General features: G+C 34.9%; 1 protein-coding gene across 1 annotated transcript; it reads right to left on the reverse strand.

The window, feature by feature from the left end:
- Positions 1-246: 246 nt before the first annotated feature.
- Positions 247-14,227, reverse strand: UTS2B (urotensin 2B). The gene is made up of 4 exons (XM_017873370.1): positions 14,036-14,227; positions 9,983-10,081; positions 8,725-8,762; positions 247-345 (listed from the first exon to the last, which is right to left on the reverse strand). Exons 1-4 carry the CDS (start codon positions 14,136-14,138, stop codon positions 247-249), a joined length of 339 nt encoding a protein of 112 aa, XP_017728859.1. The 5' UTR covers positions 14,139-14,227.
- Between the last annotated feature and the right edge of the window lie 8,199 nt (positions 14,228-22,426).

The following is a 22,426-nucleotide window of genomic DNA, read 5'->3' on the forward strand; positions in this document are numbered from 1 at the left end:
TCACAACGGGACAAAACTTTACATAAGCAATGAATTTATGGAAAGCATACAATAGATATGGCATTTTCAACTCTAGCTCTACAAACCCATTTTGATAAGGACATGCCATTCAAAAGTGCAACTGATTAGTGATTATTCACAACATAAACCTTAAGCTTATTACAGTTGACTTAGTAATAAGAACAAGGTGAAAACATCATACACAGAATAAATGCCAGTTTCTTTGTGATTGAAACAGCTACAATTTTAAACAGTAGAGTGGGAAGATACATATCTTTTCCTGATATTCTTATCTTTCTTTGCATCCTGAGAAAAAGCTTTAAACACAGTATTCCCAAAAGCAAGCTAAAGAAGAAAAAAAAAATACATTTTTTATTAGAAGAATATTTGATAAAACTTTCTCTTGAATTAATAGCTTATGTGTGCCTCGATGAGAGAGTGAAGTTTTTAAAAGAGACAGTCAATGTGGTAGCTACTAGCCTCATGTGGATCTTTAAGTTAATTACAATTAAATAAATTAAAAATTCAGCATCTCCATGATACTAGTCACGTTTCAAGTACTCAGTAGCACTTGTAGCCAGTGACTACCATAATGGGCAGTACAAACTAGAGAATGTTCCCATCACAGAAAATTCTACTGGACAGCACTGTTATACATTATAATACATATAATACAGTCTAGAGAATTCAATAGACTGCCCTATGAGATTCATCCCTCTATTTTACACTTGAGGTAACTGAAATACCAAAAAGAAAGTCACATAAGTAAAAGAGCAGTGCTAATGACAGTCTATTTATTGAGTGAAGAGGAAGGAAGACAGCTTGAAGGTCACTTTGCAGACCATAAAATGATGTTTAACTAACTTCATTTATCATCACATTTAGCCTTCCCATTCTGATCATAAAATGATTCTTCAGAGAAATCAAACCAAATATATTGGCATTTCAGTCTTCAAATATATAAGTGAATCATTTTAAATCTTCTGTAGGTTGTTACCGATCACTTGACTTAGAGTAGCTGCATCTGGCTAATTATCAGCTTCTCTAATTTCCTTTTACTTAAAGAGCTTATAAAACTGAGTCCCTTGGGAGAAGGGTCTTTGATTCATTGCTGATCAGCAGTATTTACAGTGAAAAAGAGTTGGAAAAGATATAATCCCTCATTGAAATGAATGATAAATTTCTATCTGCTTGCCCAGGTTTTCCTCCCCAAATACACTGTAGCCCCTGTGCTTATCACCACATGTAAACAGAGTGTTATGATATCACTCAGAGCCTATTTTTCATTTCTTCAAGAGCCACAGTTTCCCTTAGAAGCCACATTCAAACCCTGCGAAAGCAGAAGTCTATTTTCAGACATTGAAGTGAGGCCCCTCACCCACTAATCTAACCTTCTTTTTTTCAGTTTTTTTTTTTTTTCGGATGAGGCTTCTCACTATGTTCCCCAGCCTGGACCACAGTGGCTATTCATAGACATGATTATAGAGTGCTACAGCCTCAAGTGATTCTCTAACCTCAGCCTCCTGAGTAGCTGGGACTACAGGTGCATGCCACCATGCCTGGCCAATCTTCTTCTTATAGTAGGCTTTGGAAAGTTATCATCACTGTTCTTTCTGTCCTTTCAGATGCCTTTGAATATCTGAGTCTGGCAGAAGAACATAAACTTACACTTAGCCAAGACTTATACCACATGAACAGTTCGATTAAATATACAATGGAATATAGTTTGGAGAACTTTTTGGATGTGGTCAAAGGGAACTGTCATGAGTCATATTGGTGGTAGAGCCAATTCCCCAATGTTTATAGCGTGCACCAGTTATCATTTACATAAAGTAAAACCCCAGCCAACTTTCTGGTGTCACTTAATGGCTGTCTTGTTAACTCTTGTATTCTCTGTTTTTAGCATGATGCTAGGAGTTGGATAGCTGTATTTGTAGCAGATCTCTATCAACAATATATTAAAAGATTAAAGAAAGGTACAATATTTCACAGTAAGCGTAAGTTTTTACTTTCTTAAGCTGGATTTCTGGGTCTATTTCATCTTCATATGTTGTTATTCACAGTGGTTAGTCTCTAGTTATGGCAACATTAGAACACTTCATGTATAATGTGGGTTAGGTTCAGCTTTGTCACCCAAGCTGGAGTGCAGTGGCACAACCATAGCTCACTGTAACCTTGAAATCCTGGGCTCAAGGGACCCTCCAGTCTCAATCTCAAGAGTATCTGGGACTACTAGCGTGGGTCACCACATCAGGCTAATTTTTTAATGTTTTTGTAGAGACACAGCCTCCCTATATTGGCCAAGCTGGTCTCAAATGACTAGGCACAAGTGATTCTCCTGCCTTGGCCTCCCAAAGTAGTGGGATTGCAAGTGTGAGCCACTGGTACCTGGCCTACAAACATGTTGCAATATCTACTCGCTTAAAAATAAACAAAAGGGTTTTTTTTTTTTTTTTTTTTTGGATGCTTTCAAATCATTCTAGCTGATGTACCAATTTTTTTTCTATTCCTTAGCACAAAATTCTTTAAGATAATTTTCTATTATCAGTGGTTCCAGTTCTATAGTCATGTTTTCTTTAACAAAAAGTTCACCAAACAATCCTTGGCAAGGCCATTAATGACCTTTCCTCCACTGAATTCAACTGGAAGTTCTCAGTCCTCATTTTACTGGATCTATCATAGTGAAACCAGCCCAATAGTCCCATAGACAGTTGTTTTTGGATAATCAGAAATTGACACTTCTGCTGTTAAAGCTTAAAGCTTGTATTTGTTTTAGCTGAGTTTCTTCCTCAGGAAATGACCTTTAGGCCTCTCAAACAAAGTGTCAAAGGGCCGGGTGCATTGGCTCACACCTGTAATCCCAGCACTTTGGCAGGCCTTGGTGGGCAGATAGGAGGTCAGGAAATCGAGACCATTCTGACCAACATGGTGAAATCCCGTCTCTACTAAAAATACAAAAATTAGCTGGGGGTGGTGGCCGCATGCCTGTAGTCCCAGCTACTTGGGTGGCTGAGGCAGGAGAATCACTTGAACACGGGAGGCAGAGGTTGCAGTGAGCAGAGATCACACCACTGCACTCCAGCCTGGTGACAGACAAGACTCTGTATTTTTTTTTTTTTTTTTTAAAGTATCAAAGAACTGAAATTCAGGAGATCACCACATCCAGACAATGAGATATTGGACCCCTCATTCATCATGATTGCTTCCTTGCCTTTCTCACACATAGTTACATTTCCTCCCTGCTATATAAACCCTAGTTTTAGTGAGTTAGAGAGATAGATTTGACACTGAGCTTCTATCTCCTTGGCTGCAGCACCCGATTAAAGCCTTCTTCCTTGGCAATACTCGTCTCAGTGATCAGCTTTCTGTGCAGTGAGTGAGCTGCAGGACCTAGACTGAACCCCTGGTGTTTTGGTAACAACAGCTTTGGATAGACTTGAACTCTTTTTTCCTGGAAACAGTGTGTTTTTTGTTTGTTTGTTTGTTTGTTTTGAGATAGAGTCTTGATCAGAAACAGTTTTTTTACTTGACTTCTGGATGTTGCTTTCTTGCCTCCTTCCTTGTACCTATTCCTACTCAGCCTCTTTTGTTGATTCTGCCTCATCTGCTCAGTTTCTGCCCTTAGAATGATCTGGGCCTCAGTCTTTAGATACCTTTTCTTTATATTTGGAGTCACTCCCTAGATGGTCTCTTCACAATGCCAAACAATATTTTTATGCGGATAACTGTCAAATGTGTATCTTTAATCTGGGCTGATTGGAGATATAAATTCATATTCACTAACTTCAAATTCATACATACATTTAATCTCCTACTCAATTTACTACTGGAAGATTTTATTATCTATGGCATAACAAACCCAAAATATGTGGTAGGAATACACCTCTTCAACTATTCCTAAAACTTCTCTATATTTCCTAGGGATCCCACATCCCCATTAAGTTAAATTGGGATCATATGCATAGCTCTGGCAGTTAAAAGCATATTTACCTGCTTCCACATAGTGTATGCATGAAGCGAAGCAAAAATGATCAGCATATGTAAGACTTCATGTAAACTCGATCAAAATTATAGAAAGATGCAGCACTGAGATTTAAAGGCTGTTTTGTTAGCTTGCTTAGCATATCCCAATATATATTTTGATAACGTGAAGTGAGGGTGCTACTCTAAAACATACCTAAAATCGGACACAGTATCAGCAACTCATTAATGGCAGACACGGAAACTGATATCATAGGTTTGAAAAATTAAGAGTTATTTTATTAAATGACAAAATAAATGGTAAAACTGGCATCTGCAACAGCTTGGGATTCAGACCATGTGCCTAGAGCTCCTAGAAGAAAGGCTGGAAAAGAGCAAATTGGCAGGCAGTATGTTCAGGTTGCCGTTGATTGCAATTATCCTTTCCCTGGTCCTCTGCTAACTGTTGGATTTGTATGGGGTGAATAATAACTCCACTCTTCAGTTAATAGGTCTGTGAATGCAGAGTAGCTTGGCTGGGCGTGGTGGCTCACACCTGTAATCCCAGCACTTTGGGAGGCAGAAGCCGGTGGATCACCTGAGGTCAGGAGTTTGAGATCAGCCTGGCCAACACGGTGAAACCTGTCTCTATTAAAAATACAAAAAATTAGCTGAGCATGGTGGCGCATGCCTATTATCCCAGCTACTTGGGAGGCTGAGGCAGGAGAATCGTTTGAACTGGAAAGGCGAAGGTTGCAGTGAGCCACGGTTGTGTGCCATTGCACTCCAGCCTGGGCAACAAGAGCAAAACTCCATCTCAAAAAAAAAAAAAAAAAAAAAAAAAAAAAAAAAAAAAAAAAAAAAGGCGTGTGGCATGGTACCCCATGCATGTAATCACAGCACTTTAAGAAGCCAAGGCAGGTGGATCACCTGAGGTCAGGAGTTTGAGACCAGCCTGGCCAACATGATGAAACCCCCATCTCTACTAAAAATTCAAAAAACTAGCCAGTCTTGGTGGCGGCACCTGTAGTCCCATCTACTCGGGAGGCTGAGGCAGGAGAATAGCTGGAACCTGGGAGGCAGAGGTTGCAGTGAGCCAAGATCGTACCACTGCACTCCAGCCTGGGCTACACAGTGACACTCTGTCTCAAGACAAAAGAGTGGCCACATTATATCTGATGAAGACTAGTAAATATATCCTGCAAAGCCTGTTCTTTGTGCTGAGTGCAGTTACTAGAAGAGACTTGGCGTTGTCTCTAATGAGAATGAGTTGAGAATAGTCTATGTTTTTAAGAAGAGATCAAAGGATAGACTCTGATAGAGGCAGTGCTCACCAAGTACTATAAACACTTCCTTATGTTTACTAACCTTCCTTGCCTTATGTTGGTGGTAGTCTGTGACTAATCCCCGCCAATGGACTTCAGTAGAAATGATGTGTGCCCCTTCTGAACTGCGGCGATTGAAAGCTGGGATGTATCCTTTATCCTCTTCTGTTTTGCAATGTTGGAGGCAGTTAAGCTGTATCAACATTCTAGATGACAGGGCTACAGAATAGAGCGGTGCTGTGCTACAAGCATTGAACTTGATTCCCGACTTTATTACACCATGTCTCTGAGATTTAGATTAAAACTGTTAACATATAATAGCCTAAGCTATACTAATTCAGGAAAGGTCCAACAAATCTCTATTTCAACCTTTCTCTTGTACGTTCTTCTCCTCCAGTTATCCTTGGCTCAATAAACAGAAACTGTCCTTTGTTCCTAGTTGCTCAAAATAAAAACCTTGGAGTAATTTTTGACACCTGCTTATTTTTTATACTTCGTGTGTAATTCTTCAGCAAAATTGGTTGACTTTTATTCAAAATACGTCCCGAATCGTACCAGCCTGACCAATACGGTGAAACCCATCTCTACTAAAGATACAAAAATTAGCCGGGTGTGATGGTGCATACCAGTAATCCCAGCTACTTGGGAAGCTGAGGCAGGAGAATTGCTTAAACCCCAGAGGCAGAGGTTTGCAGTGAGCCGAGATCTGCCATTGCACTCCAGCCTGGGCAATGAAACTCTGTCTCAAAAAAAAAAAAGTCACTAAATTCCCTCCCTCCTACCCTCCACTTCATCTTCTACCACTTTATCCTTCAGCCTTACTAGCTAAGTCACTTAGCAGTTGGGTTATTTTCAGCATGAAATTTAACCCCTCTGAGATGCAGTTTTCTCATCTATAAAAAAGTCATATTAATAGCCATCGTATGGGATTTGTGTAGAAAATAATTGTAGTAATAATGATTGAAATAATTTTTTTAAGTTAAGCTTACATAGTACTTACTACATACCAGGAATTATTTTAAATTAAATTAACTCATGTACTCCTCTCAAAAATCCCATGAAAATTATTATCATTATCCGCATTTTTAGGCAAAGAAAATGAGGCAGAAGAAATTAGATAACTCTCCACGGTTGCATAGTAGTCAAAGTTAAAATTTGAACCCAGGCAGTCTAGCTCTAGAGTCTGAATGCTTAATAACTATATTTTGAGACATTAAAATATAAAATGTCTGGTATATGTTCAGGGCTTAACACTGGTCCACCTTCTTCCCTTAGTAATATTGTGAAAATATGATTTTACGGAAGTTAAAAACAAATCTGGTATAGGGGACAAGTAAGAATAAATATGCCTTAGGAAATCTCTCATCACTACATGAATAAAGAAACAGTAATACAGTATTTTTTTCAAAAATAAAATCAAAGGCAGTAAGAAACAATAACTTCCTAGGAAAAATTATCCAAAAGCATAATCCAAAAAAGTAATATTTCTAAAATAAAATGCTATGAATCGAACCTTGGAACAAGTGTTACAGCAATGAAGTTTCCTTTTATGTCAGAATAGATTCTGTGAAATTTCAAATTGATTTAAAATGGATTATTTCTATTTGTGGTCTTTGCTGCTTCAGTGTTTAAGCCAAAATAGCAAGGGTAAGCCAGAGTTTATACAATAAGGACCTATTTTATTTAAACCTGAGAAGTGTGAACTTGCCCCCTGTTGTAAATACCAGAAAGCTCAAATACATTTATATGGTAACACTTTTATCGGAATATATTTTTTTTAATATGAACCTTTTTATTGATCACCACCATAAGACTAAGAAATGCCAACTGAATCATCTTCCTCTCAGAAATAACTGCAAAAATCATCTTTTGGAAGTCAATCTTAAAACCTTGAAATAAAAGCTTATCTCGTTTGCTAGGATGAGAAGAGAATAGACCATCTATAGCATAGGACATCTCAGAATCCTTCTCCACTAGCTGTTCTTTTAGCTTTTCCAGCTGATAAAACTGTAAAATGATAATTAATTCGTCTTCTATAAAGCCATGCTGTTGGCCAGGCGTGGTGGCTCATGCTTGTAATCCCAGCACTTTGGGAGGCTGAGGTAGGCAAGTCACAAGGTCAGGAGATCGAGACCACCATGGCTAACACAGTGAAACTCCGCCTCTACAAAAAATACAAAAACTTAGCCGGGCGTAGTAGCGGGTGCCTGTAGTTCCAGCTGCTTGGGAGGCTAAGGCAGGAGAATGGTGTGAACCCAGGAGGTAGAGGTTGCAATGAGCTGAGGTCGCACCACTGTACTCCAGCCTGGGCAACAGAGCAAGACTCCATCTCAAAAACAAAAGCTGCTCTTTATTGAAGAAGAGGAAAGATGAAAGAAAGAAAAAAGGAGAAAAAATGGACAAAAGAAAGGAAGAGAGAAAAACGAAACGGAAATAAAGGAAGAAAAAAAACAAAAAAGAGAGAAGAAAAACGGAACGTTCATTTAGGGGCTGACTAGGAAAGGTACATGACTCAACAAAAGATCAGAAAGAAATAGGTTTTGGGCAAAAGGAAGTCACCTCTGTTTGTTAATGGGGAACCTGTAAATACAGCCTGTGTACTTGGATTTTATTTTGTGTCACCTATAATGAGCAGGTCTTTTTAAGGAGCTACAAATTATTACATCGATGCTTGGATTTCCTGAATTTTTTGTCTTTTCTAGTTGGAAGGAAAAAGTATTTTGAGGCCCTAAAATTTCGATCTAGAATTCTACTTATTTTAATTTTTAACAAGGTTATTAATTTCCTTAAGCCCTGAAGAACTAACTACAAAAGTAGGGTTCAGCCTGAACCACTGTTTATCTCCATGTTGGTGCTACTCAGAAGAGAATGATGAGAATAATTCTCTCTCCCAAATGGCCATACGGTTTGCAGAGTAATGGAATTGCACAGAGAAAATAGTGTTACTAGGGGCCCCCATTAAGAGGGCAGCACTTCAGGCTCTTCAAACCAGCTGCTTCAAGCCAAACAGCTCTGCTTTTACATGTTTCATTTGCTGGAAAAACACAACATTTGGGGGAGAAAAGATTCCCACTGTTTAAAAACAATAACTTCAAAAAACATCCGTCTATTTATAGCCTCCCATTTTACAGAGGAGGAGATTTCAGTCTAGAGAGTTTGTTTGCCCCAGGTTTCACAGTTTGGTAATTGCAAAGCTAAAATTAGAATCCAGATTTCTAGACATTATATAGAAAGATCACTTCAGCCCTAGTTTTCTTTTGTTTTGTGTTAGTATAATTTGATTTTTCTTTTCCTGTAAAATAGCTTCACCCTTTGTTTAGCAGGAATAGAAGTTTTACATTGTAGTATTAATAATTTCTTTTAAAAAAACATTGTGCCAAGAAGAAATTTCCTTATAATTGTTATTAAAATTGATCATTTAAGTATTTCACATTCTCACCTGGTTAAGTTCTTCCAGCTTGTTAGGCAATGCTAGATCTGCAAGACACATTTGTCATATGAAAAAACGTATATCGCAAGTGATATTTAATTTGCTTCAGTACACACGTTTAGGATCTTATGTAGAAAGCACATGTCTTTTTCGTATGATTTGACATCATCCACCCATTCCTAATACAAAATCTCCAGTATATTTTTTCAATGCCCATAGTATTGAAATGCAATCAGTTATGACATCTGAAATATCTAACTTTCAACAATAAGTACAAAGTTTTTCTAAAGTAGACCATAGTTCTAACATGACCTATGATTTAGAAATAAACCATTTTTGCTGGCATGTGGAAATTCTCATAAAACATTAAATGGGAAGAAGAAAAGCAGGCCATGTATCCTATGCATAATTCAATCAAGAAGAAAATTCTCCAAAATACTAATGCTAACTTGCTCCAGGTCTTAAAATTTGGGTACAAATTTTTTGTTTTTATAAATTTCACTTATTTTTCAATAGGAATATATTACTTTTGGTTTAAAAATCCAGAATTTTAAAAGTATTTATTAAGTTATTCTTTTAACTGGCATTTTGTTATATAAATACAGACATTTTTAGACTACTTCAGATGTTGTATGGCAGAGTAGCACAGTATCATTTGGTCACGTTTTCTCTTAGGCTAGACTTGCTAAATTTCTGACAAAATCTTAGTCATTTCTTGGAAGACAATCTGATGGATATTTGTAAGTCAGATTATCCTGTTCTTCAAATAAAATAATCTCAATTGGTGTAGCCTAAATTTTCATTCATCATCTGTACTCCAATCATATCCTAAAATTGAAAGATTTTGATTAAAATAATGCTAAATTAACTACAACAAAGCTGCAGTTAATTTGTGAAATTTCTAGAAGAAACTTATAAATATAACATTTTTGAAACATTTAATAAAAGAAAATACTGGTGGTACTAGTGTAGAATTGCACAGATGAGAAGAAAACATGAATAAAGGTAACCATTTTTTTTTACTATATGGTTACCAATCTCATTAGCACCCTCGAATTGACCAAAATAGGCTTTTAATATTTGTTAATAACTCCATGGATTTAACATAAATATAAAACAAAAAAAAATCACTTAGATCTTTAGTGTAACATACAAAGGAGTAATTATTTCATTTAATATCAATTAACACTTAGAAAAAGCAAGTCTCAAGACAAAATAGATTCTGTTATTTTTTAATAAATAGAGCTTGACTTTATCCTTAACTCACCAGTGTTGAAAGGTCTTTGGAAATCAAAATTTTTATTCAGTAGAGCCAGGAACAGTTTCTCATGATTTGGATAATTTTTATCTGGAAGTATTTCATTTCCTGTAATGATCAAAAACCACCATTTTCAATCTGAGTCACTGAAAATATTTCTAATTAAATTGGTCTTACAGGCAACTATCAATTTGTATATTTAACAACAAAAGAAATGTAGAGAGAGTGTATGATCCAAAGGGATGGGTCATTTAAAAAAGTATTGAATATATATTGAATGAATATGGACAAAAAGAGACAGACACAGAAAGAGAGAGAATACATGCATATACCTGGAGGGTTGCACCCTGCAGTTTTTCCTGTGATTACTTCTGAGTAGGAGAATTGGAGGTGAATTTTACTTTCTTCTTTTTAATCTCTGTTTCTAGAATGTTCTACTATTTTATTTAACATAAGTATAAACTAAAAGTAGTTTTCAAAAGAAAAAATAACATTTTATTTTGTGATTTTATTTGATATACACATTTATGTATAAGCCAGTTCATGTTCCATGAATTTCCTTTAAAACATCCAAGGAAGATTGTGGCAGAGCTAGGATGGTGTCAACCTCTTCCGTATTGACATCTTTTCATCTTTGTCAATTTACTTCACAGTCATTCATTCCTCAGCTGCCTAAATGTCTCAGTACTATAATTATCTTCATTCTGGAGTAGAAATTGAGACAAGAGACTTCTAGCAAGCTATAAAACATGAAGATTCAACAAAATATCCATTGACAAATAATTCAATTGAAATAATAATTAGTGTATTACAATGAACTTTAGTGAAATGGTCTGAAAAATCAAACCTTTATCACATAATTTCTGTAAGATCATTTTTTCTTCTCGCTGCCTTCTTGTACTGTTAGAGTATGAGTAGAATCAATATTAATAAGATTTAAGTTTAAGATGAGTACATGGTTTCAGCTAGAGAAAAGACTTATAAGTTGATTAGACTATTTCTTAAAATCACCTGTCTTTCCTGTCTCTACAAAATGTTAGTTGATAAATTCAAACAGTTAAATGGCTAATTAAAAAGAAGAAAATGAATAATTTGGGGTAGGTGACAGAATCACAATTTTCTACATTAACCAAAGACACTTAATTGTTGCTCAATTCTTCAATTTTCTTTGCTTCATAAACATAAAAATTACCGGTACAATTTTCTTTTGAGTATTTAAAATACCAACAGAATATCAAATTTTGCTCAGCATCAATTATACAAAGACTCTCAGAGATAGTTCAGTTTAAAAGAAAGACATTATTATGAAATAATGTAATTTTTATTTTAATCATTCATTAAAATGTTAAATTGTAATCTTTAAAATGTTTTCATTGAAAAAAAGATGGTATATTTCAGAGCCAGATAATAATAATTACTTGTTTCAGAAAGACAACTATGATAAGAGAAGCAGATTCATTACCTTCAATTTAGAAAATGTATGTGACTAAGAGTAATCTAACTAGAAGAGTATGGATCTAAAGTTTTTTTCCCCTTAATTCACAGTCCATTCCTCTGCGTAGTTAAGTGAAACATTTTTTGAAAAACAAAACTGATAGATTTGCTTTATTAGTTTTGCTTCCAATAATTATACCTCTATAACTCTTTGTCCTCAGAAATTCCTCATCACTATCTCTTAAGAAAAAAAACTTCTTTTATGTTAGTCTCTGAAGAAAAACTTTTCTCAAGGAATTTTAAAAAGTTGATTTCTGAAATTAAGATATTGGCTAAAAAAAAAAAAAGCAATAGAAAATAAGTCTTTTGGTTTTTGTTTTCATACTTAGTTTTAAAACAGATATAGCTTTAAAACAAAAAATTATGTTCCTAATGTTTCTATCTTTGAACAGAGTTAATATTAATAAAGGAAATATTTGAATATAAAATATCTGAGTGTAGACATACATTTGACACAAAAGACAGCAAAGCTGCTCCAACATGAGAGAGTGTTTTTGCAAATATTACACAGAAAATGGTGATTCATTACTACTCGAGATACTGAATCTTAAAAAATTTAGTTGTCTCTTTGCTTTCCATTTACATGGGAAGGTTTTTACTGCATTGAGACAAGAAATTTTACCAGAAAGAAATCTGGAAACTCCTGAAACGATTATATTCCCAAAAATAAATTTCCCATGATCTTCTTGGTCATGGTACTCTTTCTTCCTCCTTTGTGTTAGGCACTTTGCCCAATTTCAGGCTCATTCCCTCAGGCGCACTTTTATATGGTCCCTACCAGATGTAAGCTGGGAGGATTGTGCCATTTGTCTTGGAGAGTTCTAACACACAGAAAAAAGCTGATAACCCCAACTTTGTAGTCTGTGTCAGCAGATAAATGCTTATTTTAAAATTATATTAAAAGACTAAAATAAGTCAAATAGTGGATTTAAAAAATGTATACATGGAGAAGAGCTCACTCTAATCGTGGACTATTTAGATAGAAAATAACCTTATTAATAATTTAATCTTCCTTATTTACATATGGTAAAACTGAGATCAAAGAGGTCTCTGAGAGAAATAGTTCCACTGTGCTGCCAGTAATATATGCATATAACTGTGTGGCATTTTGAGGTCAGAGGTGTTATTTAACTGTAATCTAGCAAATGCTTTAGAGGCAGATTTTTCTCTATTTCATATACACATGAAATTAGAAATTACAGTTACCTAATCCTAATTTTGCAAAGTCTTCAGCAAATAACCACATTTTTCCTCTCATGTTTACATTATGTTAGAAACATTGGAAATTTCATTATTTCCTAGAAAGAGCAATGGAGACCAACCAAATGCAATGATTGTGGCTGGCCAAAGACAGAATGTGAGTGTCATGGATAAAATCCAGAATCTTTGATTCCCAGGCTTGTATTTAGGTCCCTGAGACTACTTGTTTTTCAATGGGTAAGATCCTCATAAATAAATAATAAGGGATTATGCAATTTTATTTCCTCTGCCAACAGAACTACTCTACTTTTTATTGACTGAGGTCACAAGGTCCAGTAAAATGCAATTAGATTCAGAAATTGGAAACTTGATCTCTTTTCTCAATCTAATGTCATGTAAACAAAATTTATTACATTCTGTCTTAGTTCCCCTTAAGTAAGCTGAGAGTAAAAGGTTATCTTCCTCTTCCTGACAAGAAAGTCAGTTAGCTGAGAGAAACAGCAAGAATTTCAGGCTGGAAAAGATATTAGAGAACATTACTTTAAGTCACTATTTTGGAAACATAAAGAAATGTATTAAAATTTCAATGAGGTTATGGTTGTTTGCCTAATAAAATCACCACTAAACATCTCACTCTATGAATTCTCAGTTTAAGAGCTAGCCTTTTTCTATAGATAGCACCGAAAAATTTTATAATAAAAAATTATATATATTATAATATTAGGGAGCAGAAACTTATTTTTACTAATTTTACCATGGTGTATATTTTCTAGCTGTCATAGATGGAATTATTTCATTTAACATAAGTATCCTAAGTATGTTGGAAATGTGATAAAAAATGTGCAATGTAGGTGTTAGCATTGCCCTCCTGAAACTGCTATGATTTCCCCCAATGCTTTATTTTCTGCAAATCTCTGCAAATACAAGTTTCTATCTTGATGTATTTTTCTTTGTTGTACTCTCTTTTCAGAAAGAACTTACTAATAGTCTTGTAAGATGAAAATCTCCTTTTCCTTTCCCCAAGATAGAGTTTTGAAATATGAAGAATATAATACTATTGATACATTCCCAATCTTTGGTCATGGACTACAAATGAGAAACAAGCACCCCAATATTTAAAGTATAGTTGAAGTGAATTTAGTGCAATATTGGATAAAATTAATTTGGGTAAAATTAATCTACTTGAAAAGAACAGCATTGAAATGACATTTAATTTTGACCAGCAACTACTTAAGGGAGGTTTGGCTGTTAACTAATATTTATTTCTTAAAACATTATTTCAACAATGGCAGAAAAATCAAAGTTGTTCAAATGGAAATAGAAGAATTATTTCCTCACCTGCAGGATTTTAAATTGATGTGCACGTACCTTGGGTAAGATATGGCCGTCCATGCACACATTGTAAAAAGATCAACACAGATGACAAAGTTAGGAGTCCAAAGCAAAGAGTGCTTGAGAGGATCTTGTTCATGTTAAAAAATCTTCTGGATTAGCAAAGAAACGGACTTTCCAGGTTAAAATGGATATTTCTATGGCTTTGGAATTCAGTACAGCTTAGTTGCAAAAGGCAAATGTGCCTCAGTTATGAATGCTCTGGATGAAGGAAAAAGAAAGAAAGAAAAGAAACCAATGAAATGCAATGCACCCTGTCCACATGATTCACTTCTTGGAGAAGTGACAGGTTCGTTACAGAGTCAATGACAGGAAGAACCCAATCAATACATCTCATACCCACCCATTTCACTAAAAGCAGGCATTCCTAGGCATGCCCACACATTCAAATAGATGCACAAGGATGAAGCAAAATCTCTTGAAATAAAAAACTGTTGGATTTTCATAACTTATGGTTTTATTTCCTGATTCCAGGATTAATTAACCTCAAATCTTATTAATACTAAAGCTGAGAGCATAGAGGGCAGGTGAAAATGGGAACAATGTCTTTCATTTGACTACTTTTGAGCTAGGTGGTAGTCTTCCTATAATGATGTTATTTGCAACTATCACTTTATTCTTTCTTTTTTTTTTTTTTTTTTGAGACGGAGTCTCACTCAGTCACCCAAGCTGGAGTGCAGTGGCTGGATCTCAGCTCACTGCAAGCTCTGCCTCCCGGGTTCAAGCCATTCTCCTGCCTCAGCCTCCCAAGTAGCTAGGACTACAGGCGCCCGCCACCACGCCCAGCTAGTTTTTTGTATTTTTTTAGTAGAGACGTGGTTTCACCGTGTTAGCCAGGATGGTCTCGATCTCCTGACCTCGTGATCCACCCGTCTCGGCCTCCCAAAGTGCTGGGATTACAGGCTTGAGCCACCATGCCCGACCACCTATCACTTTACTCTTAACCAACTGAATAAACTGGAGAAAACCTCAAATTTGAAATGAATCATAATGGGATCACTTACTGTCTCACTGTATTAGAAAAGGATGGCTTCATTTTGCTGCAAGCAGCACTTTTAAAAATTAAGACTGAATTTAATTAATTCGAAGCTGGCAAATGTCCCATCAGTTACTCTCTTTAATACTTGCTTTAATTTTGCTGGTTTTAAGTCAAAGTCTTTCGGTATATTATGGCTCCAGGGATGCTATAGTATAATGACCTCTGGTCTTGGCATTTACTTGTCCCAAAAGACTTGGGATGTATCCACTCTAAAATTGACTCAGTTCCAGTGCATACACTGCAGCACATGATGGCGTTAACTAAGGAGAATGACTAATCTTTGTACTAACGGGTTGCTTAGTAAAGTTTCTGAATAAAATCTAGATTACTTGGCTTGATATTTAGGCTTGTTTCTCCTTTACAAGTTCATTTTTCACTATATATTTTTGTGTACCAGCCACATTAGACTACTAATGCATGAACATATCCTGCGCTTTCTGCACTTCAGAGCGTTGCTGACATGGCTGCCTAGAATCCTTTATTCTACAACTGGTCATTTTGCCTACTGATTTCTGAAGTTACTGATCAAATGCCATCAAAACTGTTTAGCCTTTTGGATCTTTTTTCTACTTTGTATCATAACTTTTTTTTCTCTTTTGGACTGCCACAACATTTTGTTTGTATATCTACTATAGTTCAAAATTCATTTCTCCTTTCATTAGTTATGTATTTGTGTGTCTGCTTCCACTATCAAATCGTAAATACTTTGAGAGCAGTTACAGTCATAGTCATTTCTGTCCCTATGTGCAAGTACCATGGTGGTTTGTGGGAAAAATGAGTGAAAGCATGTTTGATGTGTGACTAAGTAATAACCAAAATTTCTAGTAATTGAAAGACAAAAATATAACTCCCTTAAACTTTACATCCAGTTATAAAGCTAAATGAGCTGAAAGAACAGTTGCAACACTTTGTGTCTTACTTTCTTAAGTAAGAATTCAACCATGAACAATGATGAACACAGATCCTAAAAGCTTATTCCTCCACAGTGTTTCAAAACCTCTGTCATTCAAATGTACCTTGATATCTGTCCTTATTTATTTAACAAGTTATTTAAGTTAACTTTCTAAACTCTATTTTTAAAACATTATATCAAGATGGAAAATAGGAAGTTAATGTCATGTGATATAGAGAGAATATATACATATGATGAAAAATTGTACAATTACAAGTCATATACATAAAAAAGATATAAAATAATACATCTAATCAATAATTCAAAATAAAAACCTGAAAACAGGTTTTGCAATGCAATTGGAAATTTAGATATGCACTGTATTAAAGACATATTCAACTTTTATTGCCTTAATTTAAAAAATTAAGTATAAATAAGACTATTCCACTTTTTAAAAAGCGTTGATGTAAACTGCATGAGGAACTCCAATTCTCATGGGTAAGAAGTTTTCTTGAAAGTGGCAAAATAATTTAACTATCTTTTGATAAGGTTGAATACTGATTATTCATTTCTTTTCTTTCTTTCTTTTTTCTTTTTTTTTTTTTAAGATGGAGTCTCTCTGTCACCCAGGCTGGAGTGCAGTGGTGTGATCTTGGTTCACTGCAACCTCCACCTCCTGGGTCCAATTGATTCCCCTGCCTCAGCCTCTTGAGTAGCTGCAATTACAGGCTAGCACCACCATGCCTGGCTAATTTTTGTGTTTTTAGTAGAGGCAGGGTTTCACCATGTTGGTCAGGCTGGTCTCGAACTCCTGACCTCGTGATCTGCCCATCTCAGCCTCCCAAAGAGCTGGGGTTACAGGTGTGAGCCATTGCACTTGGCCCCAAAATGAATAATCAGGGCCGGGTACAGTGGCTCACACCTGTAATCCCAACTCTTTGGGAGGCTGAGGTGGGCAGATCACAAAGCCTGGAGTTTGTATTTATAATTTTGTTTCACATCTTTTTTCCACAAAGTCTTGTTTTAAGAAATCTGATATAATTTCCAAAATATTTTTCTGCCATATTTTAGGTAATACTGGCAAAGTGATGAAAAATAAGTCCCTAGCTGTCCTTCTGAAATGAAGGCGATATGAAGACTTTCCCAGACAAGCAAAAGCTGAAGGAATTCATCACCACCACACCAGTCTTATAAGAAATGCTAAAGGGAGCTCTTTGTGCTGAAAGAACTGAGTGCTAATTAGTAACATGAAAGCAGGAATGTATAAAACTCACTGGTAGAAGTAAGTACACAGTCAACTTCAGATACTCTAATACTGTAATGGTGGTATATAAATCACTAATATCTTTAGTACAAAAGTTAAAAGACAACACTGTTAAAAATAGTACTTTAGATGTATAAGCTATAAGAATTTGCTAAAGAATACACAATATAAAGTGATGTAAGTTATGACATCAAAAACAAAATGTGAGGAGGTAAAGTAAAAGTATAGAGTTATTTTACATGGTCAATGTTAAGTTGCTATCTGCTTAGGATAGTATGTTATAATAAGATGCTTTATTTTAGCTTCATGGTAAGCACAAAGCAAAAACCTATAGTAGATATCAAAAGACAGAAAAATGTGGAATCAAAGCATACCACTAGAGATAAATTTTAATCACAAAGGAAGACAGCAAGAGAAGAAGAAGCAAGAAAGGATACACAAAACAACCAAAAAACAATGAACAAAATGGCAGTAGTAATTTTTTACCTATAATTACCTTGAATATAACTGTATTAAATTCTCCAATCAAAAGACATAGATGAATAAAGACCATACCCAACTATATGCTGTCTACAAGAGACTCATTTCACTTTAAAAAATATACATAAGTTGAAAGTGGGCCAGGCTTGGTGGCTCACGCCTGTGATCTCAGCACTTTGGTAGGCTGAGGTAGGTGGATCATAAGGACAGGAGGTCCAGACCATCCTGGCCAACATGGTGAAACCCTGTCTCTACTAAAAATACAAAAATTAGCTGGGCATAGTGGTGCACGCCTGTAGTCCCAGCTACTTGGGAGGCTGAGGCAGGGGAATCGATTGAACCCAGGAGGCAGAGATTGCAGTGAACCGAGCCCATGCCACTGCACTCCAGCCTGATGACAGAGTGAGACTCCATCTAAAAAAAAGAAAGAAAAGAGAAAAGAAGGTAAAAGGATGGAAAAAGATATTCCATGCAAATGAATAACAAAATAAATGGGATAGTTAAGTTTACATCAGGTAAAATAGACTTTAAGACAAAAACTGCAAAATGAGACAAAGAAGGTCATTATGTAATGATAAAGGGGTCAATTCATCAAAAGGATATAATAATTTTAAATATGTCTATACCAAATATTAGAGCAGCTAATTATGTAAAGCAAATATTAATAGATCTGAAGAGAGAGATCAGCTGTAACACAATAATAGTAGATGATTTCAATACCCCATTTTCAACAATGAACAGATCATACAGACAGAAAATCAATAGGGAAGCATGAGACTTAAATGAAACTTTAAACCAAATGAATCTAACAAACATTTACAGGACATTTCATCCAACACCAGAATACACATTCTTCTCAGGTGCATACCAAATATTCTCCAGGATATGTCATGTATTAGACCACAAACAATTAACAAATTTAAGAAGAATGAAGTCATATCTTGTATCTTCTCCAACCACAATGGTATGACACTAGAAATAAATAATAAGGAATTTCAGAAAATTCACAAATACATGGAAATTAAACAATATGTTTTCTAAACAGCTAATAGACCAAAGTAGAAATTAAAAGGGAAATATAAGAATATCTGGAGACAAATGAAAATGGATACACGATGTACCAAAATTTATGGGATACAGCGAGAGTAGTTGTAAGGGGCAAGTCTGTACCAATAAATGCCTATATTAAAAAAAAGAAAATATCCCAAATAAACATCTATGACATCTCAAGAAACTAGAAAAACAAATCAAATGCAAACTAAGCCCAAAGTTCGTGAGAGGAAGGAAATAATAAAGATCAGAGCAGAAATAAATGAAATAGAGACTAGAAGAACAATAGAAAAGAACAAAGTAAATAGGACTTGTTTTTTGAAAAGATAAGAAAAATCCACAAAATGTTAGCTTGACTAAGATACAAAGTGAGAAGACAAATAAAATCAGGAAGAGTATAATAGAAAAAAATTATAATTGACACCACAGAAATGCAATTGATCATGAGACCACTACAAGCAACTGTATGCCAACAAATTGAATAACTTCAAAAAATGGATAAATTCCTAATTTCAAACAACTGCCAAGCCTGAATCATGAGGAAACAGAAAATCTGCACAGACCAATAATGAGCAAAGAGATTGGATTGGTAATAAAAAGCCTCCCATCAAAGAAAAACCCAGAAAAAAATCTGATGGCTTCACTGCTGAATTCAACCAAACATTTAATAACTAATACAAATCATTGTGACACTCTTCCGAAAAAGTTAAGAAGAAATAATACTTCCAAACTCATGGGGCCAGGATTACTCTGATACCAAAGCCAGATGAAGACACTACACGAAAAGAAAGTTACAAGCCAATATCCCTAGCAAACATTGACACAAAAATCTTCAGCAAAATACTAACAAACCAAGATCAACAGCACGTTAACAGGATCATTCACTATAATCAAGTGTGATTTAGTCTAGGGATACAAGGATGTTTTACATACACAAATGAATAGATATGATCCACCAAATTAATCAAACGAAGAACAAAACTATATGATAATTTCAACAGATGCAGAAGAAACATAATAAAATGCATACCCTTTCATGATAAAAAAAAACTCTCAACATATTAAGTATAGAATGAATGTACCTAGGCACAATAAAGCCCATATATGAAAAACCCATAGCTAACATTATATTCAAAGGTAAAAAGTTGAAACCTTTCCTTCTAGGATAAGGTTTCATACAAAATAAGTATACCCACTCTCACCATTACTATGCAATGTTGTACTCAAGTCCTAGCCAAAACAATCAGAAAAAAAGAAAGAAAGAAAAGGCGGCAAGAACAATCAGAAAAAAGAAAGGAAGGAAAGGCATCCATATAGGAAAGGAAGAAGTTAGATTGTCCCTGTTGCAGACGGCATAATCATGTATAGAGAAAACCCTAAAGATTCCACCCAGTAATTTAGAAATACTATATGAGCTCACTAACGTTGCAGGATACAAAATCTACACTCAAAAATCGCTGGCCTCTGTATATACTAACAATGACCTATCCAAAAATGAAATCAAGAATGTCATTTGCAATGGATATCCCCCCCTTAAAATTATTAGGAATACATTTATCAAATAAGGTAAAAGACCTGCATACTGAAAACAGTAAAACATTGATGAAAGACCCAAACAAATGGAAAGATAGGCTGCTTTCATGAATTGGAAGAATTAGTGTTGTTAAAATGTACATACTGCCAAAAGTGCAGTATAGCTTCACTGCAATCTTTCTTAAAATTCCAATAACATTTTTTTTTACAGAAATAGAAATAAAAGCAATCCTAAAATTTGTATGGAACTACAGAAGACCCCACATAGCCAAAGAAACTTTGAGCAAAAAAAGGCTGGAGGCATCACTGTATACTACATTACTGGAATGTACTACAATACTATCATTATCAAAAGAGCATGCCACTGGCATAAAAACGGATAAACAGACAAAAGGAATACTATATAAATCCCAGAAATGAATCCCATTTAAGATCAATTGATTTTCAACGAAGATGCCAAGAGCACACCACAGGGAAAGGAGAGTCTTTTCAATAAGTGGTGTCAAAAAAAATGAATATTCACATTCAGAAGAATAGAAGTAGACCCTTATTCCACACGATATGCAAAAATCAACTCAAAGTAGATTAAAGACTTAAGACCCGATACTGTAAAGCTACTGCAAAATAACTACTTTTTTCCATTTCTGTACAAAATTATATTGGAATTTTAGGAGAGATTGCACTGAAGCTCTATATCACTATTTACTACCTTATCCCACACTAGATGCAAAAATCAACTCAAAGTAGATTAAAGACTTAAGACTGGATACTATAAAACTACTGTAAAAAAACACAGCTGAAAAGCTTCATGACATTGATTTGAGCAATGATTTTTTGAGATACGATTCCAAAGCACCAACAACAAAAGCAAAAATACACAAAGAAGATTACGTCAAACTAAGCAGTTTTTGCACAGGAGTTAGTATCCAAAATATCTAAGAAACTCAAGCAAATCAATATCAAGAAAACAGCCCAGCTTTAAAACAAGAAAAAGACCTTATGGAGGGTCCTCAAAAAATTAAAAATAGAACTACCAGATGATCCAGCAATCCCACTACTGTTTATATATCTAAAATAAATGAAATTAATGTGTTCGGTGCACTACCATATTCATTACGGCATTATTCCCAATGGTCATGATATTGAATCAAGCTAGTTTATGATGGGATGAAAACAGAAAGAAAATGTGGTATATATGCACAATGGAAATGTCTTCAGTCATTTAAAAGAAGCAAATACTCTCATTTGTGATAAAATAGATAAACTTGAAGAATATTATGTTCAATAAAATAAGACAGGCACAGAAAGACAAATATTTATATTTCTCATAATTTCACTTTTATGTGGAATCTAAGAAAATGTGAACTATTAGAAGCAGAGAGGAGAATGGTAGTTACCAGGAGCTTGGGTTGTGGGGAAGGGAGAATGTGAAACAGATGTTTAAAAGATACAAAATATCCGTTAGATAGCAGGAGTAAGTTTCAGAAATCTACTGTACAGCCTAGTGACTGTCATTAATAACAATGTATTTTGTTGTTGAAAATCACTGAAGAAGTAAATTTTAAGTGTTCTCATCACACAAAAATGTATGTGAGGGAATCGTATGCTAATTTCCTCAATTTAGTCGTAACATAATGTATACATACTTCAGGACATCTTGTTGCACACAATAGATGTATAGAATTTTGTCAAATTTTTAATGAATTGATATTTAAAAAGAGAAATAGACAAAGAAGTCCCTTTTCCATGACCATTTCCATCCACTTTGGGGGAAAGTCTGCAAAGACCTTTGGATAAATCTTTTCTCTCTCTCTCTCTCCTTAATAAAATACTAAATTCTTGTCATGAGTGCAAAACCAAATCATTCAAATAAAAGAAGATGTTTACTATTGATTGTATTGAATGGATAAATGAAGTTAGAATATTTGTTTGGGGAGTTCTTGTTATACACATTTATAGTATATGGCAATATTATTGTTGCAACTTATTGAGCAATCATCACATGCCAGGCCCTGTACTAAGCATCTCACAAATGGTACCTCATTTAATTTCCATAGCAATCCATCAGCAGTTGTACAACAATTATAATTTTTCACATTTTACAGTAAA

Source organism: Rhinopithecus bieti, unplaced genomic scaffold (genome assembly GCF_001698545.2).
Source record: "Rhinopithecus bieti isolate Rb0 unplaced genomic scaffold, ASM169854v2 scaffold_5626, whole genome shotgun sequence".
In the NCBI taxonomy this organism is placed as follows: domain Eukaryota; kingdom Metazoa; phylum Chordata; class Mammalia; order Primates; family Cercopithecidae; genus Rhinopithecus; species Rhinopithecus bieti.